The 14871-nt window shown below is 40.3% G+C and overlaps 1 protein-coding gene across 1 annotated transcript in view; it reads right to left on the bottom strand.

Annotated features, from left to right (window-relative positions):
• LOC140204675 (von Willebrand factor C and EGF domain-containing protein-like) overlaps positions 1–14871 on the bottom strand; it is a gene marked incomplete at its 3' end in the record, with an annotated part of 363358 nt that overhangs the window by 112310 nt on the left and 236177 nt on the right. Inside the window, exons 8-10 of the mRNA XM_072271366.1 lie at positions 11592–11708; positions 8457–8582; positions 1028–1153 (exon numbers count right to left, since the gene is read on the bottom strand). Of these exons, the coding sequence (XP_072127467.1) occupies positions 1028–1153; positions 8457–8582; positions 11592–11708 (369 nt within the window). The remainder of the gene's footprint in view (positions 1–1027; positions 1154–8456; positions 8583–11591; positions 11709–14871) is intronic.

Raw genomic sequence — 14871 nt, forward strand, 5'->3', positions numbered from 1 at the left:
CATGCAAAAATTTAAAAGATTAGGACACATGGGATTAAAGGCATTGGACTAAGGCATAGCAGATGTGATTTCAAATATAACAGAGCAACATACAGTAATGCGAAGTGGTACAGGAAACAGAAAACATGTGCGCATAATGTAGCTGTGCCCATTAGTAGTGATGGAAATGGAAGGACCTGGGTGAAGTTAATGTCATCTTTGAGCATGCATTTATCAGGTGTAGAACATGTGGAGGGGCTTCTCATTACTTATTAGCTGTAAGTCAACACTTGACTTAGCTTTACTTGTAAGTCGATAGTTGGTGACTGCACATAGTTCTTGGACCTGTTGCAGAAAGTACATAGAAATGTAACTAAGATTATTAGGTTTACAAGACCTGATACACAGCTGATAAAACTAAGTATTTTCACTGCAGAAGAGAATAATGAGGGGGCATCACCAACCTGTAAAACAGTCCAAGAGCAATGTACGATCTAGATTCAAGACTATTACTTCAAACAGAAAAACAAGAGAAAAGAATTGAAGTAAGCTAAAACTGAGGTGAGGCTGTTTGAAATATATCTTCACCCAATATAGTGACAAAGTGGAATGCAAACAATGGACAAAATGTCACCTTCAAAACAGGCTTGAAAATGTTCTTCGAGGCTAGCCAGAGTAAAAGCAAAAAGCTAAAGTCTATTGAACAAAGCTAGGTAGAATCAGTTAAAATGTTGACTATATACCTTATAAGAAGACTCGAAAAATACAGCTTTTGAAGGACATAAACAGCAGAAAATTGATAAAGTGTACCATAATAGCCTGTGAACAGTAGATTCATGGAAGTATCTTTGATTACTAAAAGTGCATTTAGATATCAGTTTATGTCAACGACTTTTCACCAATCCCATTGCATTGAAATTCTTAGAGCAGGAATACTCTGCAAGAATTGCAATCAATGCATCTGTACCGCAGGATCAGTAGCTAAATGCACAACATCAGTTGTCAGCTATGAGCAAAGCAATTCGTTGCAAGAGAGGAAGTGACTTACGGATGCAGGAATGTCTGTCAAAGTGGAGCCGATAGCCTGGATGACAAGTGCAGTAGTAGCTTCCAGATGTGTTGATGCAGTTATGGGCACATCGGCCATTTTCAGAAGCAGCACATTCATTGTTGTCTTAAAACCAAGAAGATCAATTTATGTGCATGAAATACTCAAAAAGAGTTTGTCCCATTCTGTTGCCATGCTTGGGTAACTCTTTTAATAGAAGCTTGCAACGTGATATAACATAGTGAATGTTCGGCTGCAGAGCAGTGCTGTAGATTTTTTTAATTTACTCCTGAGGATACATTTAAGTTCTCTAATTTTATCTTATCATTGTGGTCAACAATTGCATTGCAAGTTATTATATTTCAAATTTTTCTTTGCTTTCTCTATCTCCTCTTTTCCAGCAGGTTTTGATTCAGAGTATATTTCATCAATTGAAGTCCAAGTAACTTTCCTTCAACCTTCGTCTCTTTCATCTGCACTATTTTTCATTATTTTACTTTGTTGAATCTAGAGATAACATTGTCCAGAAGCTTCTTCGGAAGTCAAAAATAAGGTAAATCTTGCTTAATTAGGTGACATAACAGTAACCATCTCACTCTATTGTCAGTAAGAACCAAAGGAAGAGAGAAGAAGAACAAAGAAGTCATGGTGGTCCTACATTGAAAAACAGCTCAAAGTAGACAGATAAGAAAATACCACTGATTAGGGAGTCTATGAAACAGTTCAATTTATGACATGACACAGGCAGCAGACAAAGAAGTTACAATAAATAAAGCACCAGCTGTACTACAAATGACTGAAGATTCACTGAACATTTACACACAAACTATAAGAAAGATGACAATTAGGACCCTCATCCAAACACAGCTTCTATTAGATATAGGCCAGAGGGCAATTGTCAGCATGTTGTTGATTGCTGGCAGGTACAATCATGGTCTTCTTACATATTTGTAAATGTAGGTATGAAACTCTTGTTCACGTCAAATGATGCCATAGGTGATGTAGAAAGTAGCTATTTGGTGATAGTTAAGGCAGAAATACAGTGAAATGGAAATAGCTAAGCTAGCCACATGATTCATTGTTGTGTCTTTGTAACATTGTCTACTAAATCCTTCTCTGCTCTAATGAGAGCAGTTTCCACACAACTCAGAGATACCATCCATTATTCCTTCCCAGCTCTCTCTCTCATCAAAACTGTGACTGCAGAACGTTCTCCTCCAAGAACCATGGGCGCCATGCCAGCACAACGGTTGGCTTGGCGCTATTACAGCTTGGGGCGATCTGGAGTTCAGCGTTCAATTCCGTCGCAGTCTGTGAGGAGTTCGTATGTTCTCGCTGTGGTTTCCTCTGGGTGTCTCAGTTTCCTCCCACAGTCCAATGCCATACCGGTCAGTAGGTTAATTGGCCATTGCAAATTGTCCTGTGATTAGGCTAGTGTTGAGTAGGTGGGTTATGGGATGATTGGGCTCATTGAGCTGGAGGGGCCTGTACCATTCTGTGTCTCTAGTAAAAGAACTTAGCTCAACTTTACTACCCACACCCACCCCCTCCCACGTGCTCCCCCCTCCCCCTGGCAATTCAAAGTAAAAAGATAACAGACCTTGACAGCTGTGGCCATCTGTGTGCCGAGTATAACCACGTGGGCATAAACACTGGAAGCTACCCAAGGTATTCACACAGATGTGGGAGCAATTGCTCTTTTCACATTCATTCACATCTGCAATAAAAGTGTCATAGCAATTTATCGGTGGGTGATATCAAAATATTGTCACGGACCTCTCACTTTCTGGCTTTGATCCAATATAAGGTTGATAATCATCTCTTAACTTCTTTTTCAAACTCAAAGCAGTGAGAATGGTCCCTATTACGGGTAAAGCCACACTCAATGGCCACTTTATTACATACCTTGTGCTTGAGGTTTTCTGCTGCTCTAGCCCAATGCAGTTCCAGTTCAACATGTTGTGCATTCAGAGATGTACTTCTGCACACCACTGTTATAGTGAGTGGGTACTTGAGTTGCTGGTGCCCTTCTGTCAGCTTAAATTAGTGTGGCTATTCACCTTCTTTAGGCATCCATTAGTCTCATGAGACCATGGATTTGTGCCTTGGAAGACCAGAAGTTGCCTATGCTGCAAGTCTCCCCTCTCCACGCCACCGATGTTGTCCAAGGGAAGGGCATTAGGACTCATACAGCTTGGCACCGGTGTCGTCACAGAACAATGTGTGGTTAAGCGCCTTGCTGAAGGACACACAGGCTGCCTCAGCAAAGGCTCGAACTAGCGACCTTCAAATCACTAGACGAATGCCTTAACCACTTGGCCACGCGCCAACACAATGACCTCTCTTATTAACATGATACTTTCACCCACAGGACAGTGGTTCACTGGATGCCTTTTGTTTATTGGACCATTCTCTGTGAACTCTGGAAACTACTGTGCATGAAAGTCCCAGAAGATCAGTAGTTTCTGAAATAATTAAACCACCTTGTCTGGCACCAACAATCATTTCAGTCAAAGTCATTAGCTCACATTTCTTTCCTATTCTAATATTTGATCTGAATAACAACTGAACCACCTGCATTTTTTACATATTGAATTGCTGCCACATGATTGGCTGATCAGATATTTGTATAAACAAGCACTTGTACAGGTGAATCTAATAAAGTGATCACTGAGTTTACATCTTTTAGACAAATAACACGTTATGAAATAAGGACACTGGTGCTGAATTGCCTCAAGGAAGCTCAAAAATCATCATTATAACTTCACCTGAAGAGCTGTGGGAAATTTAATAATGTTAGTACATTTAATGAACTTACAAATGTAGAGCAAATCAACTCAAAGCAAATTGTGGTCTACAAGCTCCAACCAATCAGAACATTTAACTGAACTTAAGCAATGAAAATCCATCTCTCAACCCATAGAGCAAGACTTTTATTTAGTTTCACTGCAGTAGATTCTGACATATTCCAACACCAGCATCAAGAATAAATGTCTTTGATTGTGCAAGTGTCGTCATTGATTCATACAAAATAAAAGAACTTCTTACTTCTTGAGGGGTGTAGTAATCTATTTTACCATGATGTGACTTCTGTAAATAGACGTGAACTAGACAACCGGGTGACCCGTTGGGGCACCCTTTGAGAGAAAGGTAGTGCAGTCTGATGTGATGTGCTTTGGAAATTAAAGAAGGAAAACTCAGTTTATTAAAGAAGAAAGACGCGTAGCAAGACAAATATAGCTCCTCCTCGTTTAACGAAGGACACTTTTGATGACAACATTTCTGGTTGATCTGCCACCCTTCAAGAATACTCTAACGTTTTCATTTCTTTTTCCCCGGCTTAAAGCCACATACAGCTGACCACGCTGGAATACCGGTTTCTCCAGATAAATCAACACACTCTCCATGGGTTGTCCTTGTGCCTTATGTATAGTCATGGCAAAGCCTGACTGTATCGGGAACTGGCTCCGCTGAAGAGGGACATCTTCCCCTTTTGATAAACTGAGATTAATTCTTGGGATCATGACAATGTCATTTATAATGCACCAATGTTTATCTTTGCTACGATGAGATTGTTGTGCAGTTCTTCCACATCATTCACGTTCCGTTGCAAAGCCTTCGTGGATCCAAGTTCCTCATTGAAATGATGGGAGATCCCCTCTTCAATTCCAGTTTATGTAGTGGCAATACAGAGAGTTCAACCGAATCAAGGAATTCTGTTGGAAAATGAGTGGTGTTAGCTCCTTCACTTACGGCATTGAAGGAACAGTATTCTTTCATGATTCCAGGGAAGCGTCTAATGCATGTGAAGTTTATTTTTTGCATCATTTCATTAAGAGGAACCAAGATAGAATTCCTTGAGAACAGTTCTGCAGGATTGTTGAAAGTCGGGTAGATGAAATCAATGCATTCTTCCATAGTTTTTGCTGGCAGAATCATATCTTCAGGTAATTCAATTTCATCGTTTTCATTTTTCTCAATCATGTCTTCTTCAACATCCAATAAGAACTCTGAATATCATCCTTCTCCCTCACTCAATCACATTTCTCTTCAATTGAAACTTGATGAAGCTTCTCCATAAGTAGGATTTTCTTACACATGAATTCTCCACATCAGCATCATTTCCATGTTTCACAACTGCTAGAAGCTGACGGAAATCACCACAGCAAATGGTTAAAATATCCCCGAAGGCCTCATTCTTGTCGTGAACATCACGAAGAGTCTGGTCCATGGGTTCGAAGTTCTCCCTCCTAATCGTGGGGCACTCATCCCAGACAATAAGCCTCGCATTTTGGAGTAAATTTGCAGTATTGGTGTTTTTATTGATGTTACAAAGGGCATATTCATTGACTTTGAGGGGTATTTTGAATCTTGAATGTGCTGTCCTACCACCAGGCATCAATGTTGCTGCAATACCGGATGATGCTACAGCAATAGCAACACCTCCATTCCCCCTAACTTTAGCGAGGATCAAGTTGATGATAAAGGTCTTGCCCGTTCCTTCTGGTGCATCAATGAAAATCATTGAAGAGAGATTCCTTTCCAAGCAGTCGCACACATATTCATATACTTCTCTTTGCTCATTATTTAATAGGGTACTCTTTGCCGCATATTCTCAAGTTGATCTTTCCTTTTCTCTGTCTCTTCCTCTCTTCTCCTTCTCTGCCTGTTTTTGTCATTCTGGAGACACACAGCCCTTTCATCCATTATCTCTTCATCTCTTCTACCATTTGTTCTTTCTCTCTAATCCTGGAGTCATGCGGCCCTGGCCTGATCCAATTCTTGTTCTCTCCTCCTTCTGTGCCTATTGTTGTCATTTTGGAGACATGCATGCCTCTCCTCCTCTGTCTCTTCTTCTCTCATCCTTTTTGTCCTGACTCTTTGATCCTGGAGTCGTGCGGCCCTGGCCTCATCTGATTGTTGTTCTCTTCCTCCCATTGTCGCTTCCCATCGATAATTAGGCCGTCCATATTTTTTTGCCCTGTAGTTCACCTCTTCTCCTCTCTTCCCTTCTGAACCAGAGTCATACTCAGTTCCAAAAATCTGACTGCTGTGGCTTTTCTCTGCTAGATAAAGACCACCCCCCACCCTCCCGTGTATCCCTCTGTTATGAACAGGATGGCCACAGGTCCGACTTTCTACCCCCTTGCTCCCTCCTGATGGTTACTTAGTTACTTGTGTCTTACACCTTAGGTTTAATTACCTCCCTGTATGGCCTGTTGATCAAATTCTCGAAGTCCTGAATTATCTAGAGTTCATCCAATTCCAGCTTCAATTACATAACATGGTCTGTAAGAAGCTGCAGCTGGATGCACTTCTTGCAAGTGTAGTCATCAGAGAGATAGGAGGTCTCCCTACTCTCCCAAATCCTGCAAGAGGAACATTCCACTACCTTGTCTGGCATCCCCACTGTCCTTGCTACACATTTAGAGAAAAAGAAAGAAAACTAAATAAAAACCCCTACTTACAGCCTTTGCCTCTTCTTGCCTAAGCCTCAACTCCCCACACCAGCACTGGTCCACTCCCACAATGGCTGCTCTGCTTAAATATAATTTCTTTTTATTGGTCCTTGCCAAGTGCATATGTGTACAATCCAATGTCTCCTCTGGAACTGTAGCACACAGAATATCCCAGCTGCCTCTACTTGTTTCTTTTAAAATCCCTCTCCTACTGTGCACAGTCCACCATCTCCTCAGGAATTGTGATACACAGAAAGATCATGCAGTCCTTTGGATGTTGACTATCCTGCTCTTTTACACAGATTTACTTCTCAAATTTCAAGCATCCTGCTTTAATGCCTTTACAAACAGAATGAAAGAGAGTATGAGTGCCAAATCAAAACTTTTTCTGCATTCCCCAGAATTCAGGACATGTTTATCCCAGACTACATGAGAAAAAAAAAGGATTAAAAATGAAACTATGCCTCCAAACATAATATCAGTTCCTACACTTTCAAATAAGAGTTTCACGAGTCCACTCCTTCCAGATTATGTTCAAAATTGCAGAGAAAGGACTATGGTAGGAAACTTTGTCACATGGTGTGAGCAGAATTATCTGCAGCTTAATGTGAAAAAGACTAAGGAGCTGGTGGTAGACCTGAGGAGAGCTAAGGTACCGGTGACCCCTGTTTCCATCCAGGGGGTCAGTGTGGACATGGTGGAGGATTACAAATACCTGGGGATATGAATTGACAATAAACTGGACTGGTCAAAGAACACTGAGGCTGTCTACAAGAAGGGTCAGAGCCGCCTCTATTTCCTGAGGAGACAGAGGACCTTTAACATCTGCTGGACGATGCTGAGGATGTTCTACAAGTCTGTGGTGGCCAATGCTATCATGTTTGCTGTTGTGTGCTGGGGCAGCAGGCTGAGGGTGGCAGACACCAACAGAATCAACAAACTCATTCATAAGGCCAGTGATGTTGTGGGGATGGAACTGGAATCTCTCACAGTGGTGTCTGAAAAGAGGATGCTGTCTAAGTTGCATGCCATCTTGGCCAATGTCTCCCATCCACTACATAATGTACTGGGTGGGCACAGGAGTACATTCAGCCAGAGGCTCATTCCACCGAGATGCAGCACAGAGCATCATAGGAAGTCATTCCTGCCTGTGGCCATCAAACTTTACAACTCCTCCCTTGGAGGGTCAGACACCTTGAGCCAATGGGCTGGTCCTGGACTTATGTCATAATTTACTGGCATAATTTACATATTACTATTAACTATTTATGGTTCTATTACTATTTATTATTTATGGTGCAACTGTAATGAAAACCAATTTCCCCCGGGATCAATAAAGTATGACCACGACTATGACTATGACTATTTAATGCAAGCACATTCTTAGTCTTAGGAATAATTTGACGGCTTCTAATGACCCACCCCTCCTCACCTTTCCCCATTCCCATTTTCCTCTTGCACCTTATCTCCTTATCTGCCCATCACCTCCCTCTGGTGCTCTTCCCTCTTTTCCTTTTTTCCATGGCCTTCTATCTTCTCCTATCAAATTCCCCCTTCACCTGCCCTTTATCTCTTTTACCAATCAACTTCCCAGATCTTTACTTCACCCCTCCATCTCTCCCGGTTTCACCTATCACGTGCTACCTTGCACTTCTTCCTCCCCTCCCCCCACCCTCTTATTCTGACTTTTTCCCTTCCTTTCTGGTCCTGATGAAGACTCTCGGCCTGAAACATCGGCTGTTTACTCTTTTCCACAGATGCTGCCTGACCTGCTGAGTTCCTCCGGCATTGTGTCTGTGCGTTGCTTTGGATCTCCAGCATCTGAAGATTTTCTCCTGTATGTACTTGATGACAACATTCTCTATGGCTGGTAGGTAAAGATGTTTTGTGGTTGTGTTGATAATTTTATGAAATAATATTGAAGCATTATCTGTTCTTTATAAATTAGAAAATAGAAAAAAGGCACATACCTACACACATCTGTCCATCAACCAGCATCTCATAACCAAGGGGGCAAGTACACTTGAAGCTGCCTATTGTATTAATGCACTTGTGTTCACAGAGATCATGTCCATCTGCTTCACACTCATCTATATCTAAAATTATGACAAGAACACAACAGTCAGCATCAAGCAATGGCTGTCATTCTTTTGCATAAAACTAGGGACCACACTTCAGCAGTTATTTTTAAGATGTGACTTAATAAGTTAGCCACATTCACAACATGATCAGGCACAATAAAAGTGTATATTTTTTAAACAACATTCATTGATCACAATTCCACAAATCATCAGACTTAATCAGTAGAGATGAGAAGTTCACCCACCCCATCTCATTTGGTGCGAACAACCATGGTGAAGAGAATATCTTTGTTTTCTGCCAATGTCACTTCAATATGAAAAGGTTAATAAAGGCCCAACCAATACCTTAGACAAGAAGAAAGGTAGATTTGGCTGAGGGTTTTGCAACCAATCCAGTTGTATGCTTCATTGAAGTAAAAGAACAAAATCCGCAGAATTAAATTTACATTTAATTCCTTGCTGCAGTTAAACTTTACTTCCTTTTTGCCCTTACTCAGATGAATTTTTAACTTCAGCAAGGTATACAAGGAGATAACAATACAGTATCAAGATAGTTGGAAGAACAGGTAGTGAGTCTGAAAGATTGATAGGTTCTTGACTGGTTGGGAGAATGGTTAAAAGTAGCAGATGGAATACAGCATGGGCAAGTGTGGAGTTGTGCGTTGTGTCAGGAAGAATAGAGTTGTCGACTAAATGGCAAGAAAAACCCAGAGGCACAAAGAGACGTGGGAGTCTCAGTTCAATATTTCCTTTAGGTTAACTTGAAGGATGGGTAAAGACACACAAATTAAATGTTAATATTAATTTCAAGAGGACTGTTACGTAAATGTGAGGAGGTACTGCTGTGTTTTCATAGGGCATTGCCCAGACTGTATTTGGAATGTTCTCAGCAATCTTGGGCTTCATATCAAAGATTTGTTAGCCCTGAAGATGGATTAGAGGAGTTTCAAATGAATGATCCCAGGAAGATAAAGCCTTTTGATGTCTCCAAGCCTGTACTTGATGAACTTCAAAAGAATAAGAGGGGATCTCCATGAACCACACCAGAATCTGAAAGGCCTGGAGAGAGTGAATGCAGAGAGTACGTTCCCATTCAAGGGACTGTCTAGGATTTGAGGGCACAGCCTGCGATATGTAGGTATGTCTCTTTAAAATTGAAATTAGGGGAAATAGCTTCAGCCATAGAAGGGTGATTTTGTGGACTCTGTTGCCACAGAAGGCTGTGGAGGCCAAGGCAATGGGTATACTTAAGGCAGAGATTGATAGGTTCTTGATTGGTAGGGGCGTTATAGGTTACAGGAAGAATGTAGGAGAATGGGCTTGAAAAACTATCAGCCATATTGAATGGCAGAGAGATATCAATGGGCTGAATGACCAAACTTAGCTTTGATATTGTATGGGTAGCAGTAGAAAGGAAAACAGGTATAAAGAACAGTATATTTGCCATAGGTACTGTGTTAAAAATTTGATTTATTTTTTGGAATTTTTCCCTCAATTTGTCAGGAAATTCAGAGCAATGATTCTTCTTCATTCTAATTTACCACCTGTAACATAACTATATGAGAAAGGCTGTCAGCAGCAAGCAAATATCCATCGTGATAGGAATAAAAATAAACTTCCTCCTGTATTAATGCATGCTTGACGCCATAACCTTTAACTTTGATCTGAGCATTCATCCCAGTCTGTAAACGTCACAGGACGGTAAGCTCACTTAAGCATTGGCTGTCACACACAAAATTATACTCATGCCTTTCAATTCCTATTGCATGTATGAATGCAATTGGGATATGCAGGCCAACTTAAACAGGAATTGGCTTAGCAGAGAACACAATAGGAAATTGAATTTAACAAGCCTCATTGGGGCTTGTATAAGCTTCATTGTACATTAAAATATACACTTTTCAGTTATTGCTTAATTTCTATGATAAGCATGCAGTATCTAATTCAAAAAATAATTGACAATGATTTGTATATTTCATGGTTCTGGGTTATTTCTTTTGCAATCCCCTGTCTCGCCTCTGTTGGGAATTATGGGCGATGGGTAAATGGGAAAGAGGAGATAATGTCTGAGACAGAGCAGCCATATTCATACCAAAAGGCATAATAGTCTTAATGGACTGAGTGCTCCAATTCTATTGTATTCTCTTGTGCTCTAAATAGCTTTGGCACTAAACTGGTGAGTCATTGGTCCTAATATCAAATCTTGGTCAGGTTGTAGATATTTTGCAAGACTTCAAGATGACCTAAAGTACATTTTTTAATCAACTAAGGAGGTTTCAAGTTTAATAGTCATTGTAATACAATAAATTCAGCAGCTAATTGGAGGGCAATTAAAATAAATAACCAGATTTGCTTATTTAATGATACCAAATTGAGGGACAAAATTTTGGACACACCACAGGAGAACTTCACTGTTCTCCTTTAATAATGTAATGGAATCTTGTACATTCAACCTGAGAAAGCAGATGGGGCCTCATTCTAACACTTCCAAAAACTGCAGCATAAACAATGCAGTATTGTGTTCAAGTTACACCCTAATTTATGACCTGTAGCAGGCATTGAAAAGTTGAATTGATAGGCCAATGAACAACTCATTTAAGTGTCCCTATTATAAAATACAGAAGCATGTTACACCCATAGTGATATACACCAATGAAGCAGACTTGTGTTAGAAGAGGTCTCTTATTTGCACTCTTTGGTGAGCTGGAGTAAGCAGTAGAAATTAGGTAGTTCAGCAAACCTCTGATATGTGACTAAAAATCCCAGAACTCCAAGTTGCTAAACATTATCGTTGGTGGCTAGATTCATGTGAAAAAGGGGATTTTAAGCAACTTGCACTTGGCCCTCGATTTTCCATTACACTTCATTTTGCTGGAACTGTGGCACTAGTTGATCCAATTACAAGGCAAACAATAACTGAGAAGCAACAAATAGATAGAGTAAAATTTTTAAAAAGTAACAAAACAGTATACTGAGTAGAACTGCAACTAATGGATAAATGAGTAAGAAAATAGATAAAAGTACCTAGGCACTGTCCTTCAACCATCTGAAAACCCTCCATACAGACACATTGATATGATCCCATGACGTTGAGGCAATGGTTTTCACAAAGAGAGTCATCCTCTTTGCACTCATCAATATCTAATTGTAAGGAAACAAAGATAAAGTCACATACAATACCTCTGAAATGGAACTTAAAATGACAGAGGCAATTAAAACCTTTCAAAGAAAATAAAATGTAAAAGCAACAATAGAAATATGCACAGTAAAGGAAATTTATGAAGAAAACATCCAACCTCTTGGATAATTCAAATACTCCACAAAATTAGTTAGAATTTTCATTGTTAAAGTTGCATTTACACTGTAATGAAACAATGAATAATTTATTCCAAATAACCGCTTAACTCCATCCATAAGTTAAAAGAATTACAGAGGCATGAAAGAGGAGTTGGCCAGAATTGATTGGAAAAGAACACTGGCAGGGATGACAGCAATGGCTGGAATTACTGGAAGCAATTCAGAAGGTACACAATATATACTACTGAAAGAGGAAGAAGTATCTTACAGGAAAGTTGACACAACCATGGCTAAGAAGAGAAGTCAAAGCCAACATGAAAGCCAGAGAGAAAGCATATAATAGAGCAAAAAATATTGGGAAGTTAGAGGATTGGGAAGCTTTTAAAAACCAACAGAAGGCATTTAAAAAGTTATTAAGAAGGTAAAGATGTAATACGAAAGTAAGTCAGCCAGTAATATTAGAGAGAGTACCAAAACTTTCTTCAGATACATAAAGTGTAAAAGAGAGGCAAGAGTGGATATCAGACCACAGGAAAATCATGCTGGGGAGGTAGTAATGGGGGACAGTGAAATAGTGGATGAAATGAATAAATATTTTGCAACAGTCTTCACTGTGGAAGACACTAACAGTACGGTGGAAGCTCCAGGAGTCAGGGGTCATGAAGTGTGTGAAGTTACCTTTACTAGAGAGGAGATTATTAGGAAACTGAAAGGTCTGATGGTAGAGCATCTGCAGATTTTCTCTTGTTTGAGGTCTGAAGGTAGATAAGTTACCTGGGCCAGATGGCGAACACCCCAGGGTTCTGAAACAGGTGGCTGAAGAGATTGTGGAGACATTAGTAATGATCTTTCAAGAATCACTGGATTCTGGAATGGTTTAGGAAGACTGGAAAATTACAAATATCATTCCACTCTTAAAGAAGGGAGAGAGGGAGAAGAAAGAAAACTATAGGCATTAGTCTGACCTCAGTGGCTGGGAAGGTGTTGGAGTCAATCATTAAGGATGAGGTTTTAGAGTACTTGGAGGCACATGATAAAATGGGCTGTAGTCAGCATGGTTTCCTCAAGGGAAAATCTTGCCAGACAAATCTGTTGGAATTATTTGGAAAAAAAAACAAGCAGGGTAGACAAATGAGTATTGGTTGATGTACTTGGATTTTTCAGAAGGCCTTTGACAAGGTGCCACACATGAGGCTGCTTAAGAAGCTACAATCCCATGGTATTACAGGAAAAATTCCAGTGCTGATAAAGCAGTGGCTGATTGGTAGGAGATGAAGAGTGGGAATAAAGGGAGCCATTTCTAGTTGCCTGTCGGTGTCAAGTGGTGTTCCACAGGGGCCTGTGTCACGACCAATTCTTTTTACGTTATGTGTCAATGATTTGAATGGTGGAATCGATAGCTTTATTGCAGCATTTGCAGTTAATATGAAGATAGGTGGAGGGGCAGGTAATTTTGAGGAAGTAGAGAAGGACATAGACAGATTAGGAGAATGGGCAAGGAAATGATACATGGAATACAGTATTGGGAAGTCTATGGTCACGCACTTTGGTAGAAGAAATGAAAAGGGTTGACTATTTTCCAAATGGAGAGAAAATACTAAAAACTGAGGCACAAAGGGTCTTGGGAGTCCTTGTGCAGGATCTCCTAAAGGTTAATTGCAGGCTGAGTCCATGCTGAGGAAAGAAAATGCAATGTCAAAATTTTATTTCAAGAGGACAAGCATATAAAAGTAAGGATGTAATGTTGAGACTTTATAAAGCACTGATGAGGCCTCACTTGGAGTATTGTGAGCAGTTTTGGGCTTCTGGCTTAGAAACGATATGCTGAAACTGGAGAGGGTTCATAGGAGGTTCACAAAAATGATTCCAGGATTGAATGGCTTGTCAGTCGAAGAATGTTTGGCTCTAGGCTTGTATTCACTAGAATTCAGAAGAATGAGGGGTGACCTCATTGAAACCTATCAAATGGTGAAAGGCCTTGATAGAGTGGATGTGGAGAGAATGTTTCTTATGCTGGTAGAGTCCAAGACCAGAGGATGCAGCGTCAGAATAGAGGGGCATCCTTTTAGAACAGAGATGAGGAGGAATTTCTTTAGCCAGTGAGTGGTCAATCCATGGAATTCATTGCCCTAGGCAGCTGTGGAATCCAAGTCTTTATGCACTGTATATTTAAGGCAGAGTTTTATAGATTTTTGATTGATCAGGGTATGAAAGGATATAGGGAGAAGGCAGGAGATTGGGGCTGAGAGGAAAATTGAATCAACCATGATAAAGTGGTGGAGTAGACTTGAAAATAGCCAAGTAGCCCAATTCTGATCTTATATCTTATGGTCTATTTAACTTTCTTTTCCAGAACACCCATCTCAAACTCACTTTAAGACCAGCTTGACTTGCTCTCTCTTGTTGTTCACTTATGTGGTTTCACCAGACAAAAATGAAGCCCCTCACAGTTGCAAAGCCTCTCTGCTATTCAGCTACAAATCTTGAGGCAGTTTTCCCTAAGATGTGTTGGCATTGGAGATGGTCCAGAGGAAGTTTATGATGGCGAGCCCAAGAGTGAAAGGGTTAACCTATGAGGAACATTTAATAGCTCTGGACCTGTATTTGTTGGAGTTCTGAACAGTGTGGGCTGGGGGCGGGGGATGTCTCACTGAAACTTACTGGCTAGTGAAAGACCAAGATAGAATGAACGTGGAGAGGATGTTTTGTAATGGTGGGAGATCCTAGAGGACACAGAATGTCCCTTTAGTACAGAGATGTGGAAGAATTTCTTTAGCCAGAGGAAGGTGAATCTGTGGAATTCAGGCCAAATCATTTAGGTATATTTAAAGTGGAGGAAGATAGGGTCATGATTAGTAAGGACATCAAAGGTTACGGGGAGAAGACAAGATAATGGGGTTGAAAGAGAAAATAAATCAGCCACAGTTAAAGAACAGATCTAATGGGCTGAATGACCTAATTCTGCTTGAATGTCTTATGGTCTTAAATCACTTTAGATTTTTGTTTT

Source organism: Mobula birostris, chromosome 11, assembly GCF_030028105.1.
Source record: "Mobula birostris isolate sMobBir1 chromosome 11, sMobBir1.hap1, whole genome shotgun sequence".
In the NCBI taxonomy this organism is placed as follows: Eukaryota; Metazoa; Chordata; class Chondrichthyes; order Myliobatiformes; family Myliobatidae; genus Mobula; species Mobula birostris.